The sequence below is a fragment of the Phalacrocorax carbo genome, chromosome 9 (genome assembly GCF_963921805.1).
Source record: "Phalacrocorax carbo chromosome 9, bPhaCar2.1, whole genome shotgun sequence".
Taxonomy (NCBI): domain Eukaryota; kingdom Metazoa; phylum Chordata; class Aves; order Suliformes; family Phalacrocoracidae; genus Phalacrocorax; species Phalacrocorax carbo.
The window spans coordinates 30,270,493-30,296,766 of record NC_087521.1 but is presented as its reverse complement, the minus strand read 5'-3'; the positions used below and the strand labels follow the sequence as shown (position 1 = coordinate 30,296,766).

Sequence of the window (26,274 nt, the reverse complement as noted above, 5' to 3'; positions counted from 1 at the left end):
GTGTGCTGGGAAAGAAAGCAGGCGCTGCCCTGCTGGCTCTCTCTGCTGCAGAGAACTTGTAGGAGCCTGATTCCTTAAGCTTGCAGGTGATATCACAAAATCTTTATACATTTTTTAATATATATATAAGAGGGTAGAAAAAAATAAAGTTGTTTAGTATTTAATAATCATCAGAGATATGAAACTCTGGTTTTACTACATGATTCTTCTCGGCTGGTTTGCCAGGGCACTGACTGCGGGTTTCTCTCTGCTGGTTACAGTTGCTACTGGGGAACACGAGGCTTGTAAAAAGCTTGTTTGATCAAATGATTCAAAACCACTTCAAATTTATTGAATAGTTCATGGGTAAATGGCAGTGCTGTCACGGTGAGACCTGAGAAGTCAATTGCTGCAACTTCAGCACCTGCTGAGTGCTTCAGTGAAATCTCGAAAGGCTCTCATCAGGCTGGGTGCTTTCGGTGTTTATGTACACAGTATTTTCCTGGCAATTGGCCACTTGATCTCCAGGCTGTAACATATATAGGACCACTGAGAATGAGAAGATACTATGACTTCGGCCCCCCCCCCCCAAACTAATAAGTAAATATCTAGATTTCTGAAGTGAAATGTTGTTGCTGCAAACCATAATACTTTGTCAGATGCACTCTTCCTAACTGAAATCCCACTACTATGGGACGGCAGTAAGGATTAGGTAGTGTCCATGTTCATTGTAAATGCAGGTTAACTTATTTTTTCTATTAACTGACTGGTAATTGCCCTTGCCACATAGTTTCCTTTACTTTCAGCCCTTGGTGTGCATTCCTCAGCGTTGCTTCCCAGTTATTAAACACAATTTTTTTGTTGTTTTCCCCAAACATCTGTTTAAGTGTATTGCAGAGCTAAAGTAGCCAAACGCACACAGCAGGTAGTTTGTTGCACGCCTGCGCTGTCTTCTGCCCCTTCCCTCACCTCGGCCACTGCTGCTCTCTGCCCATTTCAGCAGCAGGGCAGGCAGGGAGTAACAGCGAACCACAGACATGAAGTACCCACCCAGATGGTTAAAATACCCAGGGGCTGAGGACATGATTAGCTTAACACTGGAGCTGTTGTATTTTTTTTTTCTTCTTAGGAAAGGGATATTTTTTAGTATGGACATACCAAGACAGTGTGGGACATGTAAAGGACAAGAAAATTCTGCTGATTTACATGATTGGAAAAAGGTTTGAAGTCTCGAGGCACAAAGTAGCCTTTCAAATATGTGAACACCCTCCCAAAATGAAGAGGTGTAAAACTTGAACGGCTCAGAGCTAGATTCCTTGCATTCATTCACTGGGTTTATAAAAGAATAACTTCAGGTTTGTTTTCAGTATATTATACTTACTGTAGAGCGAAACTCTGATCCTGTTTAAGTTAGTGGAAACTTGCCACTGACTCCAGTGGGTCTACATATTTTTCCTCCGGTTTCTTAAAGTTATTAAATGTCAGAGGGGAAAATGCCGTTCCTGATTTGCAGATAGATGTGTTTGGTGTGTACATGTAGTTCTGGGAGTTGTTGCATGTTTCAAAAGAATTTGGCAAAGCTAGGAAAATAATCTTGTCCAAAATCTGCAGTTTCATTGCTTCCACGCTCAGCGTCTCTCCTCCTTTGTGCTGCCCTGACTCACAGGGAAAGCCACCTCCTGTCAAAATGCCTGCGTTTCTGAACTTTGCTTATTCTCACGCAGGGCTCTGCGAAAGACCAAGCCCATAGGAAGGATATAAAGTGGTTATAACTTCATAGCACTTGTGTAACTACAGTTTTAACTTTTGATGGCTCCTTATATTTGCTGATTGAGTTTATATGGATGGTATTATTTTATATAAAGGAACACCCATAGCATTAATACTGGAGAATTTAATCACTCAAGTGAAAACCCTTAAGCGCCTTAGCACCTCACTCACGGTACAGCCAGGTGTGTAGCAGTGCAAAGTAATTACCTCTGTGTGCAATGCAGGTCGCCCTGCAATTCCCCACCGTCGCTTTGCAGGGGAGAGCCTGAAAAAGACAAAGCCGAAAGCATTACTAAAATAATGTGCCATGTGAGAGCCCTTGGAGGGAGCTGAGGACAAGAGAGCTGTCTGAGGGCAACCCACTCAGGAGCTGGAAAGTTGAGACGTGCTTGGACAGGCTGCGTCCACCCAGCCGGCCGGGTGAGTCAGCCCCGTGCCCCGCCGCCTCCGGAGTGTCTGAAGTTCTGCACAGAGGCCTTAGCAGGTAGGCTGCAGCCCTGCTCGTCCCCTTGTGATACCATCTTAAAGACAGGAGTGAATATATCCCGGCAGCCTTCCTTTTATCTCTGGGGAGACACTGCCTAGAGCCCTGCAGGCTGGGCAGCCTCTCTCCTGGGAGCTGCCTGTCGTTCATTTGAAAGGTTCTCCTTGAAGGTTTGGGGTGCGGTGGGGCGCAGGCAAGGGGAGGCAACTCTGAAGGAGATGTGGCATCTCAGGACTGCACCATAAATTTTGTCTTCCGCATTGCGAGCCACTCCCACAGATACATACAAGGAACAGGAAGAAAAGGGAAAAACGTTCAGGGAATTCACATTTCCAGTCTCGGCACTTACACTACATTGTGGCACTTAGACTAAATGCAATCACGTTAAAAAGCATGCACTGACACCCAGCATGCATACTTAATAAGTTCCTTTTTTCAGTCTTGTCAGTGTATTGCAATGTAATAGCATTTCGAGCTCTACTTATTTAAAAGGTGTTCCACGTCTCTCCTCCTTTGCCCTGTGCCTGGCACAAGTTTCCCTTACTGTGTCCCTTTAGAAAGCACATGCCGGTCTAATCTCTGCCTGCGTTAGGGACACTGTACCTTGGCCCATGGGAATCCTGTGATATTAAACCAGCAAAGCATGTGGATGCTCTTACAGCAGCAAAATTACGTCTGTAGTTGTTCATCACAGGAAAGTTATCACCCCTCCCTACCCCACAGCGAAACAAGTTATGCTAGTAAAGCTTCTTTAGCACACCTATGTGGGTCAGGTATCACATCTCTCCGCCACTCTCATCCTCATATTTATGCAGGCAGAAGCCTATAGCATAGACCTGCCTTTAGAGTAGAATTTGCTTGCAGCAGCGTGGTGATTATACAGTTGGGCAGGCCAGCATTTCCAGATGCAACAACATATTTCACTTCCACATATGAAACAGCAGTATTAAAAACCCCTGATCCACCCTTGCATGACCCATTTTCCTTTACTCTCTCCTGCATCAGTAGGGTGGAGACATAAGAAAAGCTGGTTCCTCTTGCCATCCCAATAACAGCACCAGGCAGGAATTTTAGGGACAGGATAAATTTTCCTCTAAGAGGCAACACATTTTTGGTAGTCTTTCTTTTAAGGAAAATCAAGAACAATATAGGAAATTTTTGCTCCTTTCTGTTGCCGAAGATACTTTCTCCCACCATTCAGGAACTGGTATTTGTGTGTCGGCCTGTGCACACATTGACAGATCCCTGTTGCATCCTGGACCAAGAAGCGTGAGGTCATTCTTGCTTGTGCTTAGGTAGCAGTTAGGAGCACCTGTACCCTATATGTTGGAGCAGTTCAAAATGTCACTGCTCCAAATGATTGCAGTCAAAAGTCTATTCTGAATAGAATTAAGGAGACAAAAACACTTCCAGAAGTGCTAATGCTATGCATTTCAGCAAGTCTTGATAGAAAACCCCATGGGTTTAGGGGTCTTGGTTGCCTTGCTATTCACTGGCAAGCATCATGAAATATTTTTGAACTATCAATCCCTCTAAGAGCTGTTGCACAGTTGAACTGACAGTCTAGAGATCACATGTCATCACTGAAAGTAGCATTCCTTTTTTGCCAGGCTGTGTCTAAAAACGTAAACATATTTCTTGCAGAATCACATTTATTTCTCATTTGGCAGACGACTCATTTTCCCACCACAGACCTCATTCACAAGATGTTTGCAAATGTACTAACACAGCCTGGTTAAAGACAACTGGCGCTAGCAAGTCCTTAGTCCTATCCCCAGCACTACAGGTGGAAGATGACTAAACGAACAATTCTAAACTAAAAAGTCTCAGTAATAAACTAAAACCTAAAAATAAAGTTCTCTGCAATAACTGCCTTCAAAGCTCATAGAGTTGAACAGAGAAGACCTTGTTTATAGTACATCTATATTAAATTTTTACCTTTTTTTTCCCTAATTCTATAGCAGGGAGATGGTTATTATATCCTACAGAAGAACTAGAAACTAGGCTATGACATTTTTATTAAGCTCCATGGATATCTCAGCATCTCACATACAGAATCAAAATCATATTTTTGAAAATACCTATTATGAGGTACATTTAAATACTTCTTCCTTTCTGTTAGAGGCATGTTAATAACAAAAGGTTGATTGTTAGGAGCACAAGGCAAATGCCTAGCTGCATGAAAATAGCTGACAACTGCTAATGTTCAATAATCTCATCTGATAAAACCACGCAGAGGGAGTAATTGCACGAGGATTTCAGTAAAAGAATGTGCAGCTGGTTTTTCTGGCTTTCCAAAAGCAGCCTGCGTTCCCGTATGCAGTGCTGGGCAATCATTGCCTCCTGATTTTCCTTAGATCTTCGGTCTGGACTCACTAGCTAATTCTGCCTCTGCCTATCAAACACCCTTAGCCAGTTTGCCTCCGTGGATGTAGTCGCCACTGAACGCGGCAGGTAGCCAGGCCCCAGGGCTCTGAATCCGGGGCAAGGCTGGTATCCCAGGAAGATGAGGTCGTGAGGTGGACATGTTTTCCCCCCAGAAGTTACAGTGCAGCCATCTAACCACCCTTTTGGATGATCCAAGGAACGGGACTGAAATGCAGCAGTGTTGATGTGTGCAAATTGCTGAAGCCAAGGAATTGCGATCTTCAATTTTTAGCACAAATCTGAAGAGAAAAACCACACCAGTGCTCATAGTATTATGCCTAAGGACATTATTTATTCCATTCATACGGCGTGATCCTGTTTTTAATGAGCAGGCAGAAGTACTTGGCAGGTAAATGGCGTAGTCATGGACTAAGCATTAGCTACTATGAAATTGAATTCTGTACTTGTCAGTCTAATACAAACAGTAGTGCGCACACACAGAGTCTAATATTCCCTGAGAAACCAGGGCTAACATTTAACTGCCCCTGGGAAAAGAGGAGGAAATTAATATGGTGGGTATGGAAGACAGAGACTTGACGCAGCAAGAAGAAACAAGAGGCAGAAAAGAGGTGAATGACTGGATGGTGAGTCAGTGATATTATTGTTGAGTTTATGCATGTGTTTATTTTCTGGGTGTGATACCCGAATTAAACATTAGATATACCTAAAGAATGGATACATATGCTTACTGCTGAGTGTTCTTAGCTGCTGGGATGCACATGGACACACAAACACCACAAGAAACAACATTAAAAGAAGCCTATTAAGGCTGCAAGGTCACTTGTTCAGAATTATGACCATCAGAGCAAGCCTATTTCTTCTTTCTTTGTGCTTATGCATCAAAACCCAGTTTTCGATTACACAGTAACAGGTTTTTTTTAGTTTTTTTTTCTTCTGTAGGGCACCTCCCTCAGTCAGTGCACACAATGGGCAGCATATACTCCAAGAAAGTAATATTTCCCAGTTCAATGTACACCTGATTTGCTGTGTGCTGTCCAGCCCCAGCTCTGGAGAAGAATTATCCCTTAGGATGTTGCCTGGGTATCTCATCGCCATCGCCTCTTGAGTGCTTCACAACATTAAACATTTAGTTTTCACCCCTGATGTGTAGAACTCCCACAGAAAGAAGGTGATAAAACACCAAAAGCCAAATACCATGTGTCTATTATGGGGTCTTCTACTAGAAATGCCAAGGAACTGTTTTTTCAGACAGATTAATATTATGTACTTCTTGAATTGTTCAAAGTAGAGTTCCCGTCGGCATCGGTCACAGCTGTGGGTACCTAGTCCTGCATTTCAGACTTCCATGAAGAGAGGCCATTTGCTCAGAGAGAAAAGAACATGCAAATAATGGTCATTAGGGTTAAATGCGGGTTGCAGTGGTTTGCCTGGCATTCTGTGACCGAAGCCCATATGGAAATCAGTTTCCCACATAGCCTTCAACTGCTTCAACCATTACACCTTAGTTTCACTTCTTGTAATCTTCTGGCTTCCAACTCTTCATTTTATAGCTTCCAACTCTTGCAACAGCTTGAAGCAGGGATCTGACAGACACTAACCTCCTTTGCTACACAATGCCAGGCTTTTAATGTTTGGTTTTTTTCCAGACTGATACCCATTTGGGCCATCAGCACGGGTGGGATGTTTGGTGCTCACTTCTGCACCCTTAGTTCATGAAGTACCCGGGCTGAACTGATCTCCTCCAGCAGGCACTTGGTTAAGGGTAGTACAGTGCTGCATCTGAGCATCCCAAGTCTCCTGCTCTGGTAACTCAGTCTCGGGGTTCCCCCTAACACTGTTGTCCATCCTGGCGCCTGTGCTTGGCCAGAGTCAATTCTTTCCCACTCTCCATAAATCCATTCCAGATTTTATTCATTTTCCCCTATTTACTTGCCTGCTGCACTGATTCCCAAGCCTCCCCTGCCTGCCCAGCCAGTTCTGTCTTTAGCTTTCAGTCCCAGTCTTTACATTGACAGTTGTTCTCCCTATAGGTAGTTCTCACTCTTAGTTTTTCCCCATCTTTCATCTGCGGTTTTTGTGCCAGTTTGCTCCCAACTCTAGTAGAGCCAAAGGTTTGTCTCTCCTGCCTCCTGCACCATGAATGCTAACACAGGCGGCCCTATCTGCAACAGCTCCTTTACTTGCCTCAGTTCTCTTGGCATGACTTGTACTGGAGCCAAGATGGGCCGATGGTCTCCCGAGGCTGATGACAGCCCCACTCTATAAAAGTGAGCTGATGAGCCACCAGTTCCATACTTCCCACTTTTCCCTGATGGGGAGCCTATTTCTATAGTGCTGCCTGGCTGCTATGGGTGAGATTTGGGGTTGTTTCCAAACCTGCTTCTCTCATCCTCTTAAATATGTAACTTGGCTGCCAAGTCATGGATATGTACTTGGCAGCCTGCAATAGCAACTCAAACACAACGTACACAATGATTGTCAAAAAAAGAGATGGCTGTAGAGAATAGAGCCAGAGCTGAATTTTCAGGCTAATTTGAGATTCTTACTTAGCTATCCATGGACTGATTGTTTTTGCATAGATAAACCTTTACAGAGTACCTACAGGACAAAAGATGCAGTGCTTGGAAGGCTATGGAAATGGGGGAGGTAAGGGACAGGATTTGTAATGGAATTTTCATTCCCTACACTGTATCATCTGTGTGTTCTTCCATGTGGTCATGAACATCTCAGTGCTGCTTTCAGGAGTATTTTCCCTGGTTAGAAACTGTCACAAAAATGAATGACGTAATCTTTTTCATGCTGAAAGCATAGGAAATACTCCTTCTGTCTTACTGAATGACCTGTCTAAAAGTCTTAGGTCAGGTATTTTCATCTTTTTAAAGTACGTACTGGCCTAGTGCAGCTGTACTAGCAAAATTTTCTGGATTATGGCTGGTTTTCACCTTATAGATGACCTGATCTGATGAGAGGTCTGGGCCTTCCTGTCCCCTTATCTTTATCTGCATCTCTGCTGGCCCTTGTCTGACTCCACCATGAACTGATGTAAAATGCAAACTCAACAGAAAGCTTCTAATTTATTTTTGCAGGATTACTATTTTTGACAGTTTAGGGAGCTGCCTTGCTGTGGGGACAGAGAAGATAAAGAATCAACACAAAGATAAATGATAGGAAGACTTTTATGGGAGCAAGAATGTCTCTTCCATCAACAACTACCTATTAGGCTGGCTTAGCTGTAACGCAAAACCTCACCCTTAATGAGGACTTGACTTCTATTGGCAAAAAGTGCTATTATCAGTATAATTGTACCAATTTTGGGTGCAATCTAAGTAGTACCAGTTATACACTACACTGTTCCACTGTGAATGACTAGTCTGAGAGATTTTCTGCTTGCAAAAACAATGTTTCACAATATCCCAAAGATCAAAACCCCTCCCTCAAAATCATGCCTTTAAGCGACCCGCCTTAATGTATGGGATTTATTTCCAGAGGCAACTTGCAAATCTTGAACTGATTGTTTGCATAGGGAACTAAGTCATGTCACAGGATGCTTGTGACCTGATAGATATACTTTTAAATCTTGTAAAGTCCCAAGCTAAAGTATATTTAACATTCAGAGTGCTGTACAGACATCAGTGCCTGTATCAGAGGGAATGGGTGCAGCTGCCTTCACTGCTGCCAGTCCTGGGCCAGTAACCAAGAAAACCTCTGCAGCTCCTGACTGCCTGAGAACACAGTAAGACCAAATGAGTAGCTCTGGAGATGATGTTGCATGGAAAACACTTAATTTCCCTGTTTGGACTAAAATGTTACCCAGGGAAGCTGTTTAGCAGAGGTGGGAAGGAGTAGAGCATGCAGACCATGACTCCCAGTCCACAGCGCAGGCTGGAGGGGGATTTGCGTGCTGGGATCTGCGGTTCCTAGGGGACAGCAGGCTGTCGCCAGGATACTGCCACAGATAGTGCCTGCCTTATCCCCTGCGCTCCTGGCGGTGTCCTTGGCAAGCATCATGCTACCGGTGAGTCTCCTCGCCTTTCCCAGCTCCATCTTGCCGCTGTTCATGTTTGCCCCTGCAGCAGGTCCTGGGGGCCACGGGAGGCCCCATGGGTGGGCAGGGCAGCCCAGGGCAAGGACCTGTCCCACTGCCCCAGCCAGGGAGCAGGGTGGCTGGGGATGGTCATTTAGCCATTCCTATTAGTGAGAAGCAGCTGAGATGTACTTTGAAGACACAGGATTGGTATTTTCTCCTTCCTGTGATGCACTGGTAGGCCTTGCTCTGCCATACTGCCACCTCTTCTATGTTTTTATTTTTCTTTCATGGTTCATAATCCCTTGTGTGTAACATAAAGGTGTAGCATTTGCATGTCCTTTTTCTTCTGAGAGTTGTAAACCAGTATTAGGAAGCTGGAACTAAAGACTAGAACATACAAGTTGAAATAACCACTTTTTGTCAAAGGATTAGAGCCATGGTCTCCTAATATTAATCTCTGTGGTCTAACCATCACATGAGCTGCTGGCTGCTGACATGAAATTATTCTGGTGTCCCGTATCCCGTGCTCTACTACCAAATTAGATTGAGCAAGAATTTGTGAGACCCGTGTGGATGGATGGCTGAATGGTACCTGGCAAAAAGTCACAGAAAGACTTAAAGTTTCACTGGGTTTAAATTTGTAGGCAGAAGGATTTCAGCAATAAGAGTAATTTTGCTTTAAAGGTGACCTGCAAATAATAGTTAAGGGTTTGCATGTCTTTCTTGTTAGTTAAGAAAGGATTAATAGATTTTATTCACTTCCAGGTGTTTTTTTTTTATGGCTTTTGAAAAATATATAGGTACTGTAAAATGCTGTTACTAGTAGTTTTGTCCAGTGTCCCCTGAAGGGTCTATCTGGTGTTTATTTAAAGTTCTCAGAATATCAGGAAAGTGCAGAACATATTCCTTTTTTAAACAAAGGTTTTCTTTCTTCTGATACTTAGTCTCTACAATTACATAAATATTACATTTAAAAAAAACCAAGCAAATAAAAGCCATGTGTTGTTTAATGCATGGCTCCATTTGATTTCTCAGTCTTTATTGATTCACAGTCAACCAAAGAACTGATGTTCCTCAGCAAACTTTCAATTATTTATTCATAATGTGAAAGACATAAAAAAAGACAGATACACATTTTTCTTTCTTATGCTGGCAACCTTTAATCTCAGAGAACTTCTGTTCAAATAACTCACACACAACATCTGGGTGAAAAGCAGACTGAAGAAAGATAGAAGGTGGCCCATATGCACAGTCCTTGCATTATAAATACTTTGTTGGGCTGAGAACTTGAGCAGAGATTTATGACACATACTCTATATGCTGTTTTCTTGCAGATGATAAAACTAACTCCAGGAGTGTGGTACTGGAAAGATGATACTAACACACTTGAATTTGCAAGGTAAAAGAATGATGTTTAGTTTCAAATTATGCAGGTTTAGGCCTTGATACAGGAGTTCCAAGTGAGGTAAAGACAGAGTCTAATATTGTTTTGCCTGAACATCAACTGCAGGACAATTTTTTTTTTTAACCTTTTAGTTTTGATTGAGACTGGAGCTCCTTAACTGTTGCTCTTGTCTTAAATAATGTCTTAAATAAAGGTATAAATGCCTTGTGGCATTTATCCCATCATGCTAATGGAGAAAATCAGAAATATGCATGTACTCCACACTGCTCTCAAGTTGAACCCTCTACAGAGGGACAGCTAAAAGTGTGTGGCAAGTTCTGCCACGTGTCAGAAAGGTGCACCATGCGCTAGAACAGCAGTGCTGGATGTGAGGGCCAAATGCCAGCCCAGGTGTCTGCAGGTGGAGGAGGTCCATGGACTGATGTTCCCTGTTGCCAGTGTTAGCTATGCCCCTGTGCAATTGTGAGCACTGGAGGACGGCAAACCTTTAGGGAAGCCACAGCTCTGCAGGGGACAAAAAGCACATAACTGTGCTTTGAATTTCTGTGGCAGTTGTGGATTAAGACTTTATTATTTAAACTATTGGGACAAAAAACCCCAACACCCAAACTATATCTCCCCTGCTCTCCTCAAGTGCAGGGCAGGGAGCACGGTGGAGCGTGGCAGTGGTGGGTCAGTCACACGCTCTCTGCTGCTGCCTCCCTGCCTTGCTGGGCATTTTCCAAACCTTTGTCATGGTGGAGCCAGGTTGATCACCTCTCCCCTGGTCACAGGGCTGCTGCAGGCACCTTTCATGGTCTGTGTCTCAGCAGCTCTGGCCAACTTCTCTGCTGGGTTTGGGAATGCTGCTGACTCTGCCTGGTAGCTCTCCCGGGAGAGCAGTGAGCTCCCCAGGACCTCTGCCTGTCTCTCCCCCCAGTGATCCCAAAGAAAAGCTCTGGAACAGAGCACTTTACATTTGAAATCTTCCTAAAGCCATTTGAGACACTGATGTTTTGAAGGGTGCAGCGCGTATGGTGGCAGGAGACAGAGCAGGAACACTTGAGGAAGCCCCTTTACTCTTTGCTTCTGTGCTCTTGAAAGCAAGGTCTCATGTGGACCCCGCCACAACCCAGATGTTTCTTAGTGTCAGAGGCGAAAATAGATATGCCTTTGTATCATGGGATGTTGACCTTTTTGCACTGCTGCTAATATAGATTAATACTACCACATGCTCATACTCTGTGTTTCAGCTCCAATCCAGCAGCTGAGGAAAACCTTAAGGAAGGAAAAAATATTCACTTTCAGGAAATGCGTGTCAAGGCATTAAAGAGGTATTTCAATTCAACTAGGCTAGCTCAAAAAGAAACAAGATCATTTGGGTGGGAAAATTTTCATCCGTTGTCTGAGGATCATGTCTGAACAAAACACGTGAAACAGGAAGCCAGCTGTCATTTCAACAGGGTGGATGAGTGGCCTGAACACACAAACACAGCCAGACATGCCCAGTGTTGAATGCTAACTCAGGCACTAGCCTGGTATGACTTTGGCAAAGTCATTCAGCATCTTTGTTGCTGTTTCCAGATCGCTCAGAATGAGGTAATAATTCTCATCTACCCTAAAGAGTATTGCGAGGTAATTAATTCATCTGTGTAAGGCACTTCAAAGATTAAGGTATTACTATTATTATTATTATTAATTTTATAAATTCACAACATGGTATAGCTGACTTTCATCCATTATTTAGAACCTCTTTGATCTAAATAATATAGTCACAATTTATTATATTAGCACCTAAAAGAGCAACTTCAGACACAACCTTAGAGGTGAAATGTCCTATTTCTCTCAACATCCCCAGCCTGTTTGGTGGTTATAAGAGTTGAAAGTTAGTTCAGGATACCTGCCAAACACATTTCACTGCCTGTCCCTTTGAAACTGAGTGCAATGAAGAGAGTACATACCAGGTAGATAACCTTAATAGTCTCAGGCTGGAATTAACACTGTGTACTTAAATGTTATGTATTGGTCAACCACTAGCATCTTCCAGGATGATTGCAGCGCAACACTCCCTGAAAGAAGGCTGGCTGACAGAGAAGGAAAACTGAATAGGCTGTCAAAGTGGGTACAACATGAATATGTGACATTGGATGATGTCAAATGTGAGTAATTGCTGGTATTTCATATCAGCAAGGCATTGTCCATACGAGTTAGAAAGCTATTTCTACTAACGCTAGCAATTTTTTGGAGGAAATATTGGTTTTTTCTCCATATGTTTTCAGATGCTGCATTGCTTTTGAAAGAAGCAAATGAGTCACATCACATGCTATCATTTGCAGCAGTTATGAGGTATGTTGTCATTTAGAGTTTGTTTCAAGAATTATGTGTGTGTAGCTGGTAGTGGAGGGACCAGGGTGTGTCCGAAGTAGAATGTGAAATATCAGAGGTTTAAAATCTCTTATCTATGAGGTTCAGTGGGAAACAATACCAAAGCCATGTTGTCCCCAACACGTGCAGAGAAATAATCCTACCACCTCTTTGAAAGCCTTCCACTAGGTTACCTAAAGGAGGCCAAGAACCTGGGCCTAAATACCCGAAGGTTGTTATCTGTTTTACTCCACGTTAAATTCCATGTTAGCCAGCACATCTGCAACACTGTGAGCACCAGGATTGTTAACACAACTGGGAATCTGGGCTGCCTTCCTGTGCTGCTGCTGTTGCCGGCAGAGCTACAGGGCTCATTATTTGCGGCTGTCACTTATCAGCATTACTTCTCTATAGGCTAAAAGCAAGGAGGCAGCGGGCAGAGCATTATATCTCAGAGGCATATCCCTGACATCACCAGGGCCATACAGTGGCCGCATTGTCTTTGACTTAGGAACGTATCTGTAGACCTTGTTGAGCCTTAGCCACACTGTCCTTTCAGAAGGGGACAGGTGTCCTAGTTGTCCCGCTTTTCCTTTGAATATGAATGCTGCTCTTCCAGCATGTTCAGTGCAGAAAGCATTCTTCTTGGAATTATGTCTGGTAATATCCAATTCAATCCACTCTTCAGAGTGTTTATTGGACTCTGTTAGCAATTCTCTAAAAGCCTTCAAAGTCTTAGTGTGGGGTGGAGCACTTGCTACGAATAGCTCTCAACCATATAGCTAATATGTGGTATAATGCAGGCCCTTGAGCAGAGACTTTGTTCTTTTTCATAATGGTGTGGTGGTGTCTATATCTGCAAATCTGCAGGCTTCACAGTGACCTTTCTACCTTCTATTTAGGAATGAGAAACTGGATGAGTTCCTCATGGCTCTGCTCTTCTACCTATCTTTTTACCTGGAAAAAATTGCCCTGGAAAAGAAATGCAGATCCTTGATTTCGTGAGTACAAGACTTTAGGGGTCTAAGTACACAGAGGTTGCCCCAGCAAATCTGGAATCACAGGGAAGTCTTTCATGTCAGAATCAGTGGGATTCTGTGTGTGAGCAAGGACAGCTTGCTATACTGGCCCAGTCTATATATGGAATACTAAGGAGAAAACCCCCTTGGTCTCACTGTTTATGTCTTCTGTCCCCTTGTCCTCTGTGCTCTCCAGGACTTAGGCTCCTCTGACTATGTAGAGAGACAGATTTTCTGGGAGGGTTTGAACCCTGCTTTGCCCCAGCCTTGCCCTGAGCGGTGTGCACTGCTGTTCACGTGGCATGGCATCACCACAGTCTCCCTTTCAAAATGGTGGCTGGATCCAGTCCTGCTGCAATGGGGTCACCAAATAATTTGACTCCTCAAGGTAATGTTGCAATTTGAATAAATCATTGCTACTAGCACCAGCGTTAAATCTATGTGAGTACCCTGGATCGAATTACCATCCCTTAATGTCATTTCCCAGCAATAACATTAGCATCCAGTCATTTCTGCTTGCAATACAGAGCACCAAATAGTCACAGCTGAGTCTGCTGGATGTTAGTTTGTGTTATGGGTCACATTGCTTTAAGACTTCATTTCTAAAGACTTTGCAAAGCAGGTTCAGATGACTCTAAGGTGCTAGAAACATGTTGCAGCATGAGGAATATATGCTAGGAAAGCAGTTCCCAAGTAAGGATGTGTGACCACACTTGCTACCTTCCAGAGTGGAAGTGGGGATGCCAGGGGAACAGTATAGGAGCTGCTGTTTTGAGAGGGTTATATTCTTGGGAGAAAGCATTACAGAGTTACAAACTATGATTGCAAGAAATGTCAATAATTTTCTGGAGCCATTAATAGTCTCTGAGAATTGATTGACCATTTTCTTAAAAACACCCAGTGATTACTTCCTTCACAATTCATGAAGCCTTGATATAAAGAGTTGCTGATCTATCTGGATTGAAGAAAAGACTGTTGGAGGATTTCTGGCCTTAAGGAATTGATCTGTTCTACATTCACAGGTTGACAGGTGTTTCTTTCATTGTGCAAGGAATAATTCATAAATAAAGAAAACCATCAGCGTAGTTTCATACACAAAGGTTGTAGATTCAGTTGAGGTGCTCTGGGCTGCAATTTACAAAATGATCCCCTCACTCTCGGCTGGTAAAGGGCAAGGAGGCCACTCTGTGGGTCATGACATCTCAAAATGGCTCATATCATCTACTGGTGTGACAAATACAGAAACAGACTGAAACAAAGAGGAGTTTGGACCTATTACAATATTGGGTTGTGTTTCCTGGATCCACGGGGCTCTGGTTAGTAGGTATCAGCTATAGGCACTGGATAAACCCTGCCAAGAGAGACTTTTCACTGTGTTCTGGCACGCAGTGCTCCCAAGGTGACCCCTGCCTTTTGGTGGGAAACATGTACTGACTCTCCACTTCCCAAAGGGATATTCTACAATACTGTTTTATTTAGATTCATTACCTCAAGTGGCATACTTGTCAGGATTACCTGCATGCAGTGTAACATCAGAGAAGCTTAAAGAGACACTGTTCAGAAGTGGGAAGTCAGGATATTAATCTACTGAAGTATGAATACAGGGAAGGAAGGTAAAATGTCAAATGGCAATTTTAGCTCCTATTTAATGTTGAAGTTCATCCTTAGTTGTCCTAACATCTTAGCTGACTTGGAGGATCAGGGAGGTATTAATCATGGTGTGAAGAGCTTTCTGATATTGCATCTTCTTTCCCTGTTTAAGACCTCCTATTTCCTCTGTTATCCACTTGGTCTAATTCTGAACTTGGTATGTGCTATATTTCAAATCAAATGTAGCAAGGTCTGTCTTTTTCCTCCTGTGGAGTAAAGTTCTGGAATGGCCTTCCAGTGGGGCAGGAAAGAAAACTACTATTTTTTTCTGAAGGTGAAGCTCTATGAACTTGTGAAAGGGATTTTATAACTACATAATGGAATCATGATGACATAAAATTACACTTGTGATAAGAATCTTTGGGTTTGTGATATGCTGATGTATTTGAGAGAATGTGAAAGAAGATTGCATAGCCATTTGTTTTCCTATGTCTATCCCACATAAATCCCATGCTCAGGACTGTTGCTAGTGGCCTGCTTGGGAAGAAAACTCCCTCCTTCTTCTTCTAAGATGTAATTTAGTTTCAGAGTTTTTTTTCCTTTCCTATGTGGTACTGGCTATGTGCCACAAGTAGAGACAGACTGGAGGCAAGACATGCCAGTACCATTTCAAGTTTTGCTCCCAGTTAATCTGACAGACAGATTATTTGGAGACTGGGCTTGGTGACCCACCTCATCCTTTATCAGCCTGATGCTCCTATATGACAGACACATCCGATGGCTGTGCAGACCTCAAGCCGCTCTTCTTGTAGGCCCTGTGCGAATGACCTAGCAACACAGAAGACAATGCTCGTTATTCCTGCTCCTAGCCGGTGTGTTTTGGGGTTCCTACCATTTGGGCTGCCTATGAGAGATGCCTAACTCATCTCTTGGAACTACTCTTGTCCACAGGGAGCCAGGCCTGATGGTCTGAATAGCTCCTCAACTGTCTTGAACCTAGACCGTGTAGAAGTATCTGTCCACAGTGCCTCAAGAGAACGCCTAAGACCGTCCTGGCTTCAGATGTCATTGCTTCTGTGCATTAAACTTTCTTTGGAAAAGTATTGAAAGGGGATCCTATCAGAGAATGTCAGGATTAATATGGACATCTTTGTCTTCTTATGACTTTGTCTTTTGTAGATGCTGTGCTGTTTCTTTGTAAATCCAAGTCTGAGGCTTTCCTGGCTTCTAGGTTCAGGAAGATCTTGTAACTAGCTTCAAAAACAACCACCGAGTTTTCCAAAGCAGCAGGCATGAGGCATTTCCCCACTGGAGACAGCTTGGAGTATTCACCTCTGAAATATGTGACTCTAAGAACAAAAACTCAGCAGTGGTAGATGAGACATGAATGGAACAAGGGCTATTATTTCTGTCCCGCATTTTCTTTCCCCTTTAGTTTCTGTCTGTTTCTGCTTCCAACCCTTTCATGTCTTTTGAGGAAAATCTGCTGAATTTTATTAGCAATTATCCTTGAGAAGCCCAGAGTAATTGTCCTAATTTATTAAAGGTGGGTTGTGTAGGAAGCTTTAGAGCTGGAGGCCATCAGGGATAGGACAGATAAAAACAACTCTCCTGAATGTGAAAGGAGGCTGGTAACTTTTAGGCCAGCAGCACTCCCAGGCACTGGCAGACGGTTGGGTGGATTACAGGGGAAGCAGAGGAAATAGAAAGCTCTTTGGTTTGGCATTTCCTTAGTGTTTGATCTGAACGGGTTTAAAATACAGGCTTGTGGTGTCACCCGTTTCTGTTTAGAGGCAGTCCCAAAAGCACTTCATGTGCCTTTTTGAAGAGTAAGTGCTGTCTCTGAATGAGCCAGACCCACCGCTCCAGGCTGCCTGGTGAGCCTGTGCCCGGACATATTTAAATGCACCTCCAGGGCTTTTATGCAGGCTGCGAAAAAGGTTCATAAGCTATGCAGGATCAAAGACGGCAACCTGATGGGCTGTGGGCATGCAGCTTATAAGTTGTGTGGGGCAAGAGAGACTGTCTGGGCCCAAGCCCCAGGCCTTGTGGCCCCACCAGCATTGCCAAGCTGTGCTGGAAGTGTCTGAGCCCAGCCTTGCTGCAGAGGTGTCCCCTGATGGTGGTGAACCATACAGTGCATTGGTTTATGTGTCTGAAAACCATGCTTGCTTCTCAGGAACAGTCACTCTTTCTAGCACCTGTTCTGTCCAGAGCACCTTCCCTGAAAACTTTTTTCCCTTTTTGTTTTTAACAGGACTATGATAATTTTAGAGAAGAAAGATATGGATGATGTGTTGGCAAAGTTAGCCGTGGCCAGGATTCACCTTGCCAAGGTGTACTGTAAGCTTATCCTTGGACGAGGAGGCATGGCACAGCAGCACCACATGCCCAGTGGAAAGTAAGCCAGGCCCTTCTGGGGGCTTTCGCTATGTCAAGGGCCACAGCAGCCCAGGGCCAAGGCCTCTGTTGCATGACACATGTGAGTGCCAAGGGTAATAAATGTATTGTGAGCCAAGGTGTCACAGACGGCTAGGGGACCATGAGACAGAGAAGTGTCCTGATCTCCCTGCAGCTCTGTATCATCTCATAACTGACTCCAAAAGTGTTTCTGGTGAGCTGTTGCCAGCTGATTTGGCCATAATGAGTTGCTGCAGAGTTCTGGATACCAGACCAGAAAGCTCTAGCTCTGGAAGCCTTGCTAGATACACAAAGCAGGAAACTTTAATGGGTTCAACATGAAAGTCAGCTGGGCAAAAATCAGTGCCAGCCCTGGATCTTACCCCTGCCACTTCCACTTAACTAAATCTTGAAAACAAATGGTTACCTGCTGATTGCCACTGATCCCTGCATAAATTTCCTCATATGCCAAGCCTGAAATAGCATAAGACTAGTATAGCAAGTGAAGGAGACCATGTTACTGAAAGGCAGCAAGTGAAGGGAGTAGAGACAAGAAGAGGTTGTCCTTGAGCACTGGAAGTGTAGGATTCCTACCTCTGAGCGGGGAAGGTGGTGTATGGCGTTTTCAGAGTGGTGGAGTCCCACTGTTCTTTAGATGTGATGGTCCCAGCGATGAACTGAAAGGAAAGAAACCCACAGTGGGAATTAAAAAAGAAACTGAAGAAGGCAGGAGAGAATGGAAGGGTGTTCAAAAAGGCAGAGAAACCGAGGGAATTAAGAGGACCAAGAAGAGGGAATTTTAACAGGAGCTGAAGGTGTTGTGGTTTAACCCTGGCCAGCAACTAAGCACCACAGAAAATGGTTAGTGGAAGAAGAATGTAATGACAGAGAGGTCACACACCGTGCTAGTGTTAGGGACTCTTCCCTCAGCCATGTATGTTCCTGCACAATGTTTCCTTTCCCTGGCAGTACAAAGGAGCTGACAGTCCCCACCCAGCACCCCAGACCCATGGGATCTTCTCAGAGCAGTTTCAGGCACATTTTTTTCAGTCAGTTGATGTGGAACTGCTGCCAGTCCCTCGGAGGAGTCACAAACATTCACCTGCCTTCCTGCAACCCAGCTCCAGGCAGCCTTGCTCCTGGCTGGGGTGGGGGAACCTGGGTTTCCTTCTAATCAAGAGGAGAAGGTAACCTGTGAAATGATGGAGTCAAAGGGGAGCTGAAATTGCTGTCCCAAACAGGGTTTTCATTTTAGTGTGCCCCATCCCACAAGGTGCTGGACCCTCTGAATTAAGAATATGTTCCTTCTGCATCCTAGCACACCGGCATTTCACTGGGCACTCCTAGGAGCAGCCTTCTGTGCCAAGTCCCTGCTCCCAGATTCCTGCTGAGCAGAGGCATCCTCTTAACCTTCTAGCTGGTTGGACAGGGAGGGTCATGACAGCATTTAGTTATTTCTGTTGGGTGGCCCGAATGTCTGCACTTAAGAGACTCAGCTGGAGGAATTTACTGCACAAAGTAACTTGAATCCAAGGACCGGATGCAGCTGGATAAAACAGCCTGTCGTATACCCAGCTAGTTAGCTCCGCTGCCTCTTCACTCACTCATATTGTCTGGTGGATGGGAATGTGTGGCATTGGGGCAAGAAAGAATTCTAGTGGCAAAAAAACCAGCAGCATGGGAGTGAGAGCAGAGAGCTGAAACAAGAAACTGTGTTCTTTAATATTTCCATCACAGTGAGGGTTAGAAGTTGGCAGTGAGTTGGGATGTCGGTGTCCAGGCTGTGAGAACACAAAGGCTAGAGAAGAGCTCTGTCTTAAAGCCTTCATGTTGTAAGGTGCTGTATGAAGAAAGTCTCACCGAGTTACTCATAGCAGGGTGGCGGTAGCTGACTACAGCTGACTTCAGAGTTAGGCTAATGCTGAGCATGTTATAATATATGGCGCTTTCCATACCACACTGCAATTATATAAATATAATCTTTTCCAGGCTGACTCAGTTTAGCCTTAAATGTTATCTGGATCCTCCCAGACCATTATATGCACTGCCAAAACCAAGAGCTAAGGGACAGAACTGATTAACACTCATAATTATAAAAGATGGTTAGGAATTTTTTGAGCACATGTGTTTTTGGATGGGAAAGGTCCTTCATCAAAATGGAAACTGTGGTAAGGGTTACTTTTGATGAGGTTTTTTTAATGTGAAAAATGTTTAGATTAAAAAGCTGAGAAACTATTGATAATATACCACCCTCAGTTTTGCTATATTTTCTTATAACCCAGCTATGGGTTCATGATGGTGTTGAAGATTTTGCTTTTCACTCTAGTTCACCATAGCAACATTTTAATGAAATCTTATACTATGTTGGTATACTGCTTTCCCTTCCAGATCTGCCAAATGTCTATGTGTTCATATGAAATTATTGATTCCTCATGTAAAGATTTCTCTGAAATTTTAAAAAGGGAGGCTTAGGTAGAGAACATCTTCATCTTAGCAATTTACATGATTTGTAAAATGCAGCATTAAAATCCTATCTTGATACTGTCCCAGACTGGAATTTGAGAGAGTTCCTCCAGGCCTGTTATTTGTGTACGTTAGCATTAGTCCTTTTGTGCCACCAACGCTGAGGAAGGAATAGGTGTGTCTGGCTTTCTCCTTTTAAGTTGATGGGGGTTGTGCAACCTTTTTGTGGTGCCAGTTTCCTTATGAGCGTTTGTCATAATGGGAAAAATACAGAGTGTTCCCAAAGCTGCATGTATCAATGGTGCAAAAACAGCCAAGCCAGCCCTTACTGATCCTTGGAGCTGGCTTGATCCATGGGCAATTAGAGTCACGGCAGCAGTGGAGGGAGCTGCTAAATGGCACAGGAAGGATTTCTTCCCGATGTGCCCCTATGCACAGCAGTAGTTTTTGTAGATATCTGAAGCCACTATCACCTTGCATCCAAACCCCATGCTTACTGCACTGATTGCCCTTGCCTGTGCTGTGCTCCTCTTTTATGCATGAACTCATCCTGTCCCCCTCACATATCTGATAAATCAATATTACTACATCACTAGAAGGCGTGATGCTTTTTGCTCACTCTTTCATGTTTCTAACAAGTCCCATCCTGAAGCTTGTTGCAAATTTGATGTTTTCCTGACCCTTTCTGTATTTTCCTAGGTAATTAGCAACTGTACCCTAGACATGGGAGATGTCTCCTAGTTCAACACTTATTTTAGGAAACTTTACTTCAAGCAGGTCTCTTAGCTTAATACCTCACCTGAGGGAAGAAAGCACTGGGAGAAGGAAGGGTGGAGACCCCTGGCCTTGTTTGACTCTAATTATTAGCATTATTTTCTGTTGCTGGCCTCCACATAGGCTTCTCTGCTAAACTAGGAACTAGTTCTAAGACACTGCATGAGCTGTATGATGTTAAAAGGCGAAGGTGGGTTTCACATTTAGGTTTAAGAAGCTGGGGTCACTTTAGGTTTCTCTGCTCTGGTATTCTGAAGATGGAACAGTGTGCTTTATCAGAATTCATAAGGAATCAAAAGCATCAGAGTTGTTCTGGGAGTTCTGTTTTGGCAAACAGCCGTGCCATGCTTGCAGAGTCAAGCTTCTTTTCCCTTGCATAATATGTGAAGCATCAGCAGGATTATGGCTGGTGAGAGCTAGGTAGGGAGATACCTGGTCATCTTAATCATAAAATCAATAAATAAAAGCCCAAAGATGGGAAATAGAGCTATAGGGCTGAAAGGTATCTTCATGGTCTGCTCTGCATTGATGTTCCTGGGGTGATGGCAGCTGGGGATACTCTAGATGTGTGGAACACTTGATGTTATCAGGAAGATAGGGACATGTCAGGAGTTGGTGAGTTGATGCAGAGACAGGCTTTCCTGAACATCTGGCAGGACCAAGCCAGATCTGTGGGGATCTATGGGCTAGAAGGGAAAATTTACTTTCATTTCCACGAGGGTGAGTTGTGCCATCTCCAGGAGAACTGAGTGGCTGCTGGGATGTGTGCATCACCCTCTGCTTTAATGGCTGTTTCCATGATGGACAGTAATTTGGCTTTGTGTGAGAATCCTCGGGCTCAAGTGGGTGGTAAGAGCATCTCTCAGGCTTCCACGGAGCAAATTTCTACTTCTTTAACAAAGGCCCTTTGTCATTCTTGGTCATGTTTTACATTTCTTCTTGGAGATATATCAGGCATCTCCTTCTTGGTTTTCAAGTTTATTGTCTCAGCATTGGCCTGGCTTTATGCCCTCGGTAGGTCTACTCATTGCTCCTCCAGCGATGTCAGTGAGAGGTTTTTATTGACTTCAGTGGGAACTGGGTTAGATCAGCGCTGACCACTTTTGAGAAGCCCATGCAGAGAGCTCAGTCTAAATAGCATAGCAGGGGAGCCTCGCCTGCTCATCACATCTAGCTTTGTTCTTTGTCAGATTTAATTAACTGAGCCATATAATATTTTGCATTTTCTCCTTCTGAGGCAATGCAGAAGTCCTGCCTTTCTCTTCAACAGTGGGTTTCCGCATGCTAGTAATGAGGATCTACTAGCAACAGCTTTATTGCCCTGGTGAAATGCCAGCTTGGCATAGCCCCATGACTCATATTCAATGGTCTGTTCAGAGAAGAGAAAGGACGACTGCTGCTATTAATTTTGTGCTCTTGTTCACTGCCTTAGGAGAAAAACATCACTGCAGAAAGATTGGAGCTTCTTTGAGGTAAGAAAGGCACAAAGATAAATGGAGAGTGTGACTGAGTGTCAGCCCAGAGCATGTCCCTCCCTTGCACACCCAAATACTCCTTTCCTTTTTGGTTGCCCCAGTAGTTTACTTGTAGGGCAAAGTGCCTAGAATAAAAATTTACCTCTAGGGCCTAGATGTACTTGTAAAATACCATCTTTGCCCTTCAGCCCAAGCATTTTCTCCTTGGAGCCCTCAGCTGGGGAATTTCAGTCCCCCTGTCGCTCCTGGACCCCAGGCAGTTCCCACCACATCCTGAGGTCCCTCTGGGAAGTCTGGTCTATAGGTTTCTTCTCATCATTGGCCTCATAGTTTCATCTCTGTAAGTAAGAAACTTTACTTCCTTCTTTCATTTCCATTGCCCTTGGTGACATTTCTAGCTCTTCTGGCCTGCAACATACAGGTCCATCAGCCATTGATGGGACCCACTATGTAGCAGGGCTTCAGCCAATTAATACAAAACAGCTGGGCCCAAATGATACTTTGTACTTCATAAACTGGGAAGCTTTTCCTTGAAAGAGGGGAACTATGGATTCAGTTCCAAGGATACACAGCAGTCCCAGTGATGCCATCTTTTCAAGAACAGACTTAGTAGAGATTAGATTTACTGGGAGTTGATTCAGCTTATGCTAGGGATCACAAATGTTAAATAGGAGTGAAAAGCTAGGGTTTGTTTTAATTAAAGCAAGCAGACATGCGGATGTGAGATACAATGAGTTACTATTTGGTAGTAATATTTTCTATGATCATAATACCATCATTTTGGGTGGGAATCATCTTGTCTACCTGCAGCTGTCCAAACAATAGCTGTCCAGTCAGACCATGCCCTTCGGCTGCTTTGACAGTCAATGCAGAAAAGAGAAGCTGAGCCAGAGGGTGAATTGTTGCCTTTTGAGGTAGATGCATGTGATAGGAACCCCCACAGAATGACTCATCCCATCAGTCTCTTTCCATTGATTATTGAGGGAAACTGGGTGGTGATCTCAGGTTATCTCCTTAGTTTCTAGCAGCAAGACAAAGCCAAACTAGTCAGAGTTGAGCAAGATTAAATCCATCTGAGCTAACTCTGTTTCTGTCTCATCTGTCTTGCATACCTTTAAAAACCCATCCTTTCAAATCTTCACTGATGCATGGTAAAGTTTGATGCCGAATGGTTGCTGGCATTTTAGTGGAGTCATGCCAACCTCCACTCTAGGATGCAGTAGGACTCTGGGCCTTTTTCCAGTGAAAAGGGGATCTGTGTTTTCAATTTAGGGCTTCTACAACTTCTGCAGCTATGTGGCTTGGCTTGTGTTCAGACGGAAGCACTTCCAAGTGATTCGGGAAGAAATCGGCAGGCTTCTTTGCTCCAACACGTTCAATCCCGCCTTAAGAGACAGGAGCAATGTTGACTTGCAGAAAGCAGGAGACTGGACTGCTGATGCAAATACAGTGCGATTGCCCTATCTGAGGTACGCATTTGACATACTGGTGAGTCCTTAGGGAACCTGCCCTGTCTGAATACACTGAGGTAACACCTGCATTTGTTTTCTTTCAAGAAAAGTCCATGCGAAGCTTCCTTCCATAAACAGCATGGTTCACCAGCGCTCGCCAGTGCTCAGCACACTGCTGCCCTTACCAAAGGACAGTGCTCAATACCTCTCCCAGAACCACTTCTGTCGGGGCAGAGACCCTCAACCCTGCAGGTGTGACAGACTGCCAGACTTCTCACAATTGTTCACCACCAAGTAAGGGGCTATTTCTCTGCATAGATTTGGTAGGGCTACGAGGAAGGATGTGGGACAGCTAGCTCTTCCTCATGGGGAGAGGGGCCATTGAGCTGAGGATTTGATCTACATGGGAATTAAGAGAGGAACCGGAGCGTAGGCAAGACAGGCATGAGTGAGCCTGAGACTTGCAGTGGTAGTACTCTTGGTTAACCAATGGCAAAGCAGCTACTGTCCATCGTAGTGCTTTGTTTAAACTAAAAAGTTTTCTGGGGAAAGGAAATATGCTTTAACATAAATTTGAACAGGAATTAATCAAAACCTCTCAAAATCAAAATGCGATGCTTATTTTTTCCCCTCTTATGATTCATCCCAATTTCTTATTTCTTCTTGACTATTAGTTTTTAATAGTGTTCTGAATAGACATTACTGTGTATTTTATTCTGAAAAAAGTAATTTTATTACTACATTGTACTTTTTAAATATAATTTTGATCATAATAGAAATAGAACCTTTTCTTCTGATTCATGATAAAGCCAAAATATTTCGAGCCTGGGTACACCATACGAGAGGAATTCCACTTCCCATCCAGTCATGGTTAACAGCAGTATCAGTGCAGTACTCTTTAATGTAATAACGCATGTAAACAGGAGCACTGTAAATCAGTTTTGCTCTGTTGAGGTGTATGTAAGACTCCCTGTAAGACTTTCCCTCCTAAGTCTTCTTTTTCTGCCTGGGAATTAGAATTTGGGAATTGCCTTCCTTTGTCTGGATCTTCCAGAGTTCTGGCAATCTAATGAAAACTACAGCACTGTACACGCAAAATCTTTGGATATATCTACAACACACAACCAGCGAGTCCGGTATTTCTTGAGGGTGTGAAATTTGCTACAAATGCCCATGTAATTGTTTTCTGCATGCTTTGGAAGCCGGGTGCATCCTGAGCATCTTGGCTTTATAGCCTATGCAGAGAGTCATGTAATTCATATGTGATAGGGCCAACCTTTGCAGGGAGCATGGAGCTTCACTTGGATGTATGCAGCTCATGTTGTGTGCATCCACCGTCCAGACAGAAACATGACATGGTGTGCAAGGTGCTGAGGGTATAAGCATGGTTATTTGTTTTTCCCTGGGGGAAAGCAGATATTCTCTGCAGAAGCAGGCAAGGTTCCTTGCTGGTTTACCCAGGAAGCATTATAAATCTGTCCCCCTTTCTCCTGTTTACTTTGCTTCATTTTGTCAGGTAGATTAACATGATGTTTTCTAACAGGGTGGGCATCATTGGAGCTCATTGTAGTGAGTTAAAATCTCTTATGAGCATGCCTGACGGGATGATGGAGGAGGAGGAAGAGGAAGAACAAGGAAGAATAATGAGTGGTTTCTCCATCCTGACAAATGACCTCAGTTTGCCACCTCTGAGAAGCCCCCAAAACAGGCTTAACAGTCAGAACACAGTGCTCTCAGGAGCAATGGCAGAAGATGACGGTAATCAGAGCAACTAGCAGAATTGGTACCTTCTCAGGTTGAGTGTCATGGTTTCACATTGCGAAGTAAATCACTTGGAAATTGCAGCTTAAGAAGCCTAACTCATTTGTCAGAGGTGGGGTACTTCAGCACACAAGGGCCTAGACCTGGTGACTGCAGACCTGGACTGTAATTCCTGGTTCTGTCACTAACTATTTGTCCTTGATCTTAATGCCTTTACTCCACCATTTCTGAGAAAATTATTTTACTGACTTATTTTGGGAAGTGCTTTGACACCTGCAGATGAATATGATTCTCAATTTTTATGTCAACCCTCTTTTTCTAAAGGGTTAGCAAAGCAACCAGGAGACATGACTTATTACAGCCTAGAAGTTGCAGAAATTTTGCTTTTAAGGGGAGTTACTCTGGAATCTTTAATATATTGTGTTTACTTCTTTTTTTATTGCCATCACCTCTCATTTTGTTCTCAGATATAGCTAGCTTAATTTATTGTGAAATAAGTTTAGCAAAGAGAAATGCTGTTATTTAAAATATGTACCAAGTCTTCATTTCATTTTATCTATTAAATGATATATATATATTTGTAACAATTTTACATGATTGGGAAAGCAGATCTTAGATGTTCAAACTTCAAATATGCAGTTGGGATGTCAGTATTTTGAAACAAAATTAATTCATGGTAAGAAATGGTATCATTTTACCTATCAGACTATCTGTACATGCTAATCATTAGGATCAGGAGAAAAATTTAGGATGAAAACCTGACTTTGTCATAGTCAATAAGAATCAATGAAAAAATAATGGATGATTAAACGATGGAAGAAAACCAAAGAGGTAATATTTTCAACATTATTAAGAAGAGAAATTTGACATATTAGTGCTGGTTTGGAAGTTTTTCAGCAAAATATGTCTACACTGGATGAAAATAATACAATTTTCCCTTGCAAT

General features: G+C 43.4%; 1 protein-coding gene across 1 annotated transcript; it reads left to right on the top strand.

The window, feature by feature from the left end:
- Positions 1-9,949: 9,949 nt before the first annotated feature.
- On the top strand, positions 9,950-25,934 carry PPP1R36 (protein phosphatase 1 regulatory subunit 36). The gene is made up of 10 exons (XM_009502118.2): positions 9,950-10,047; positions 11,286-11,366; positions 12,070-12,191; positions 12,312-12,378; positions 13,299-13,397; positions 17,263-17,406; positions 22,075-22,114; positions 23,390-23,586; positions 23,674-23,862; positions 25,112-25,934. Exons 1-10 carry the CDS (start codon positions 9,950-9,952, stop codon positions 25,341-25,343), a joined length of 1,269 nt encoding a protein of 422 aa, XP_009500413.2. The 3' UTR covers positions 25,344-25,934.
- The last annotated feature ends 340 nt before the right edge of the window (positions 25,935-26,274 follow it).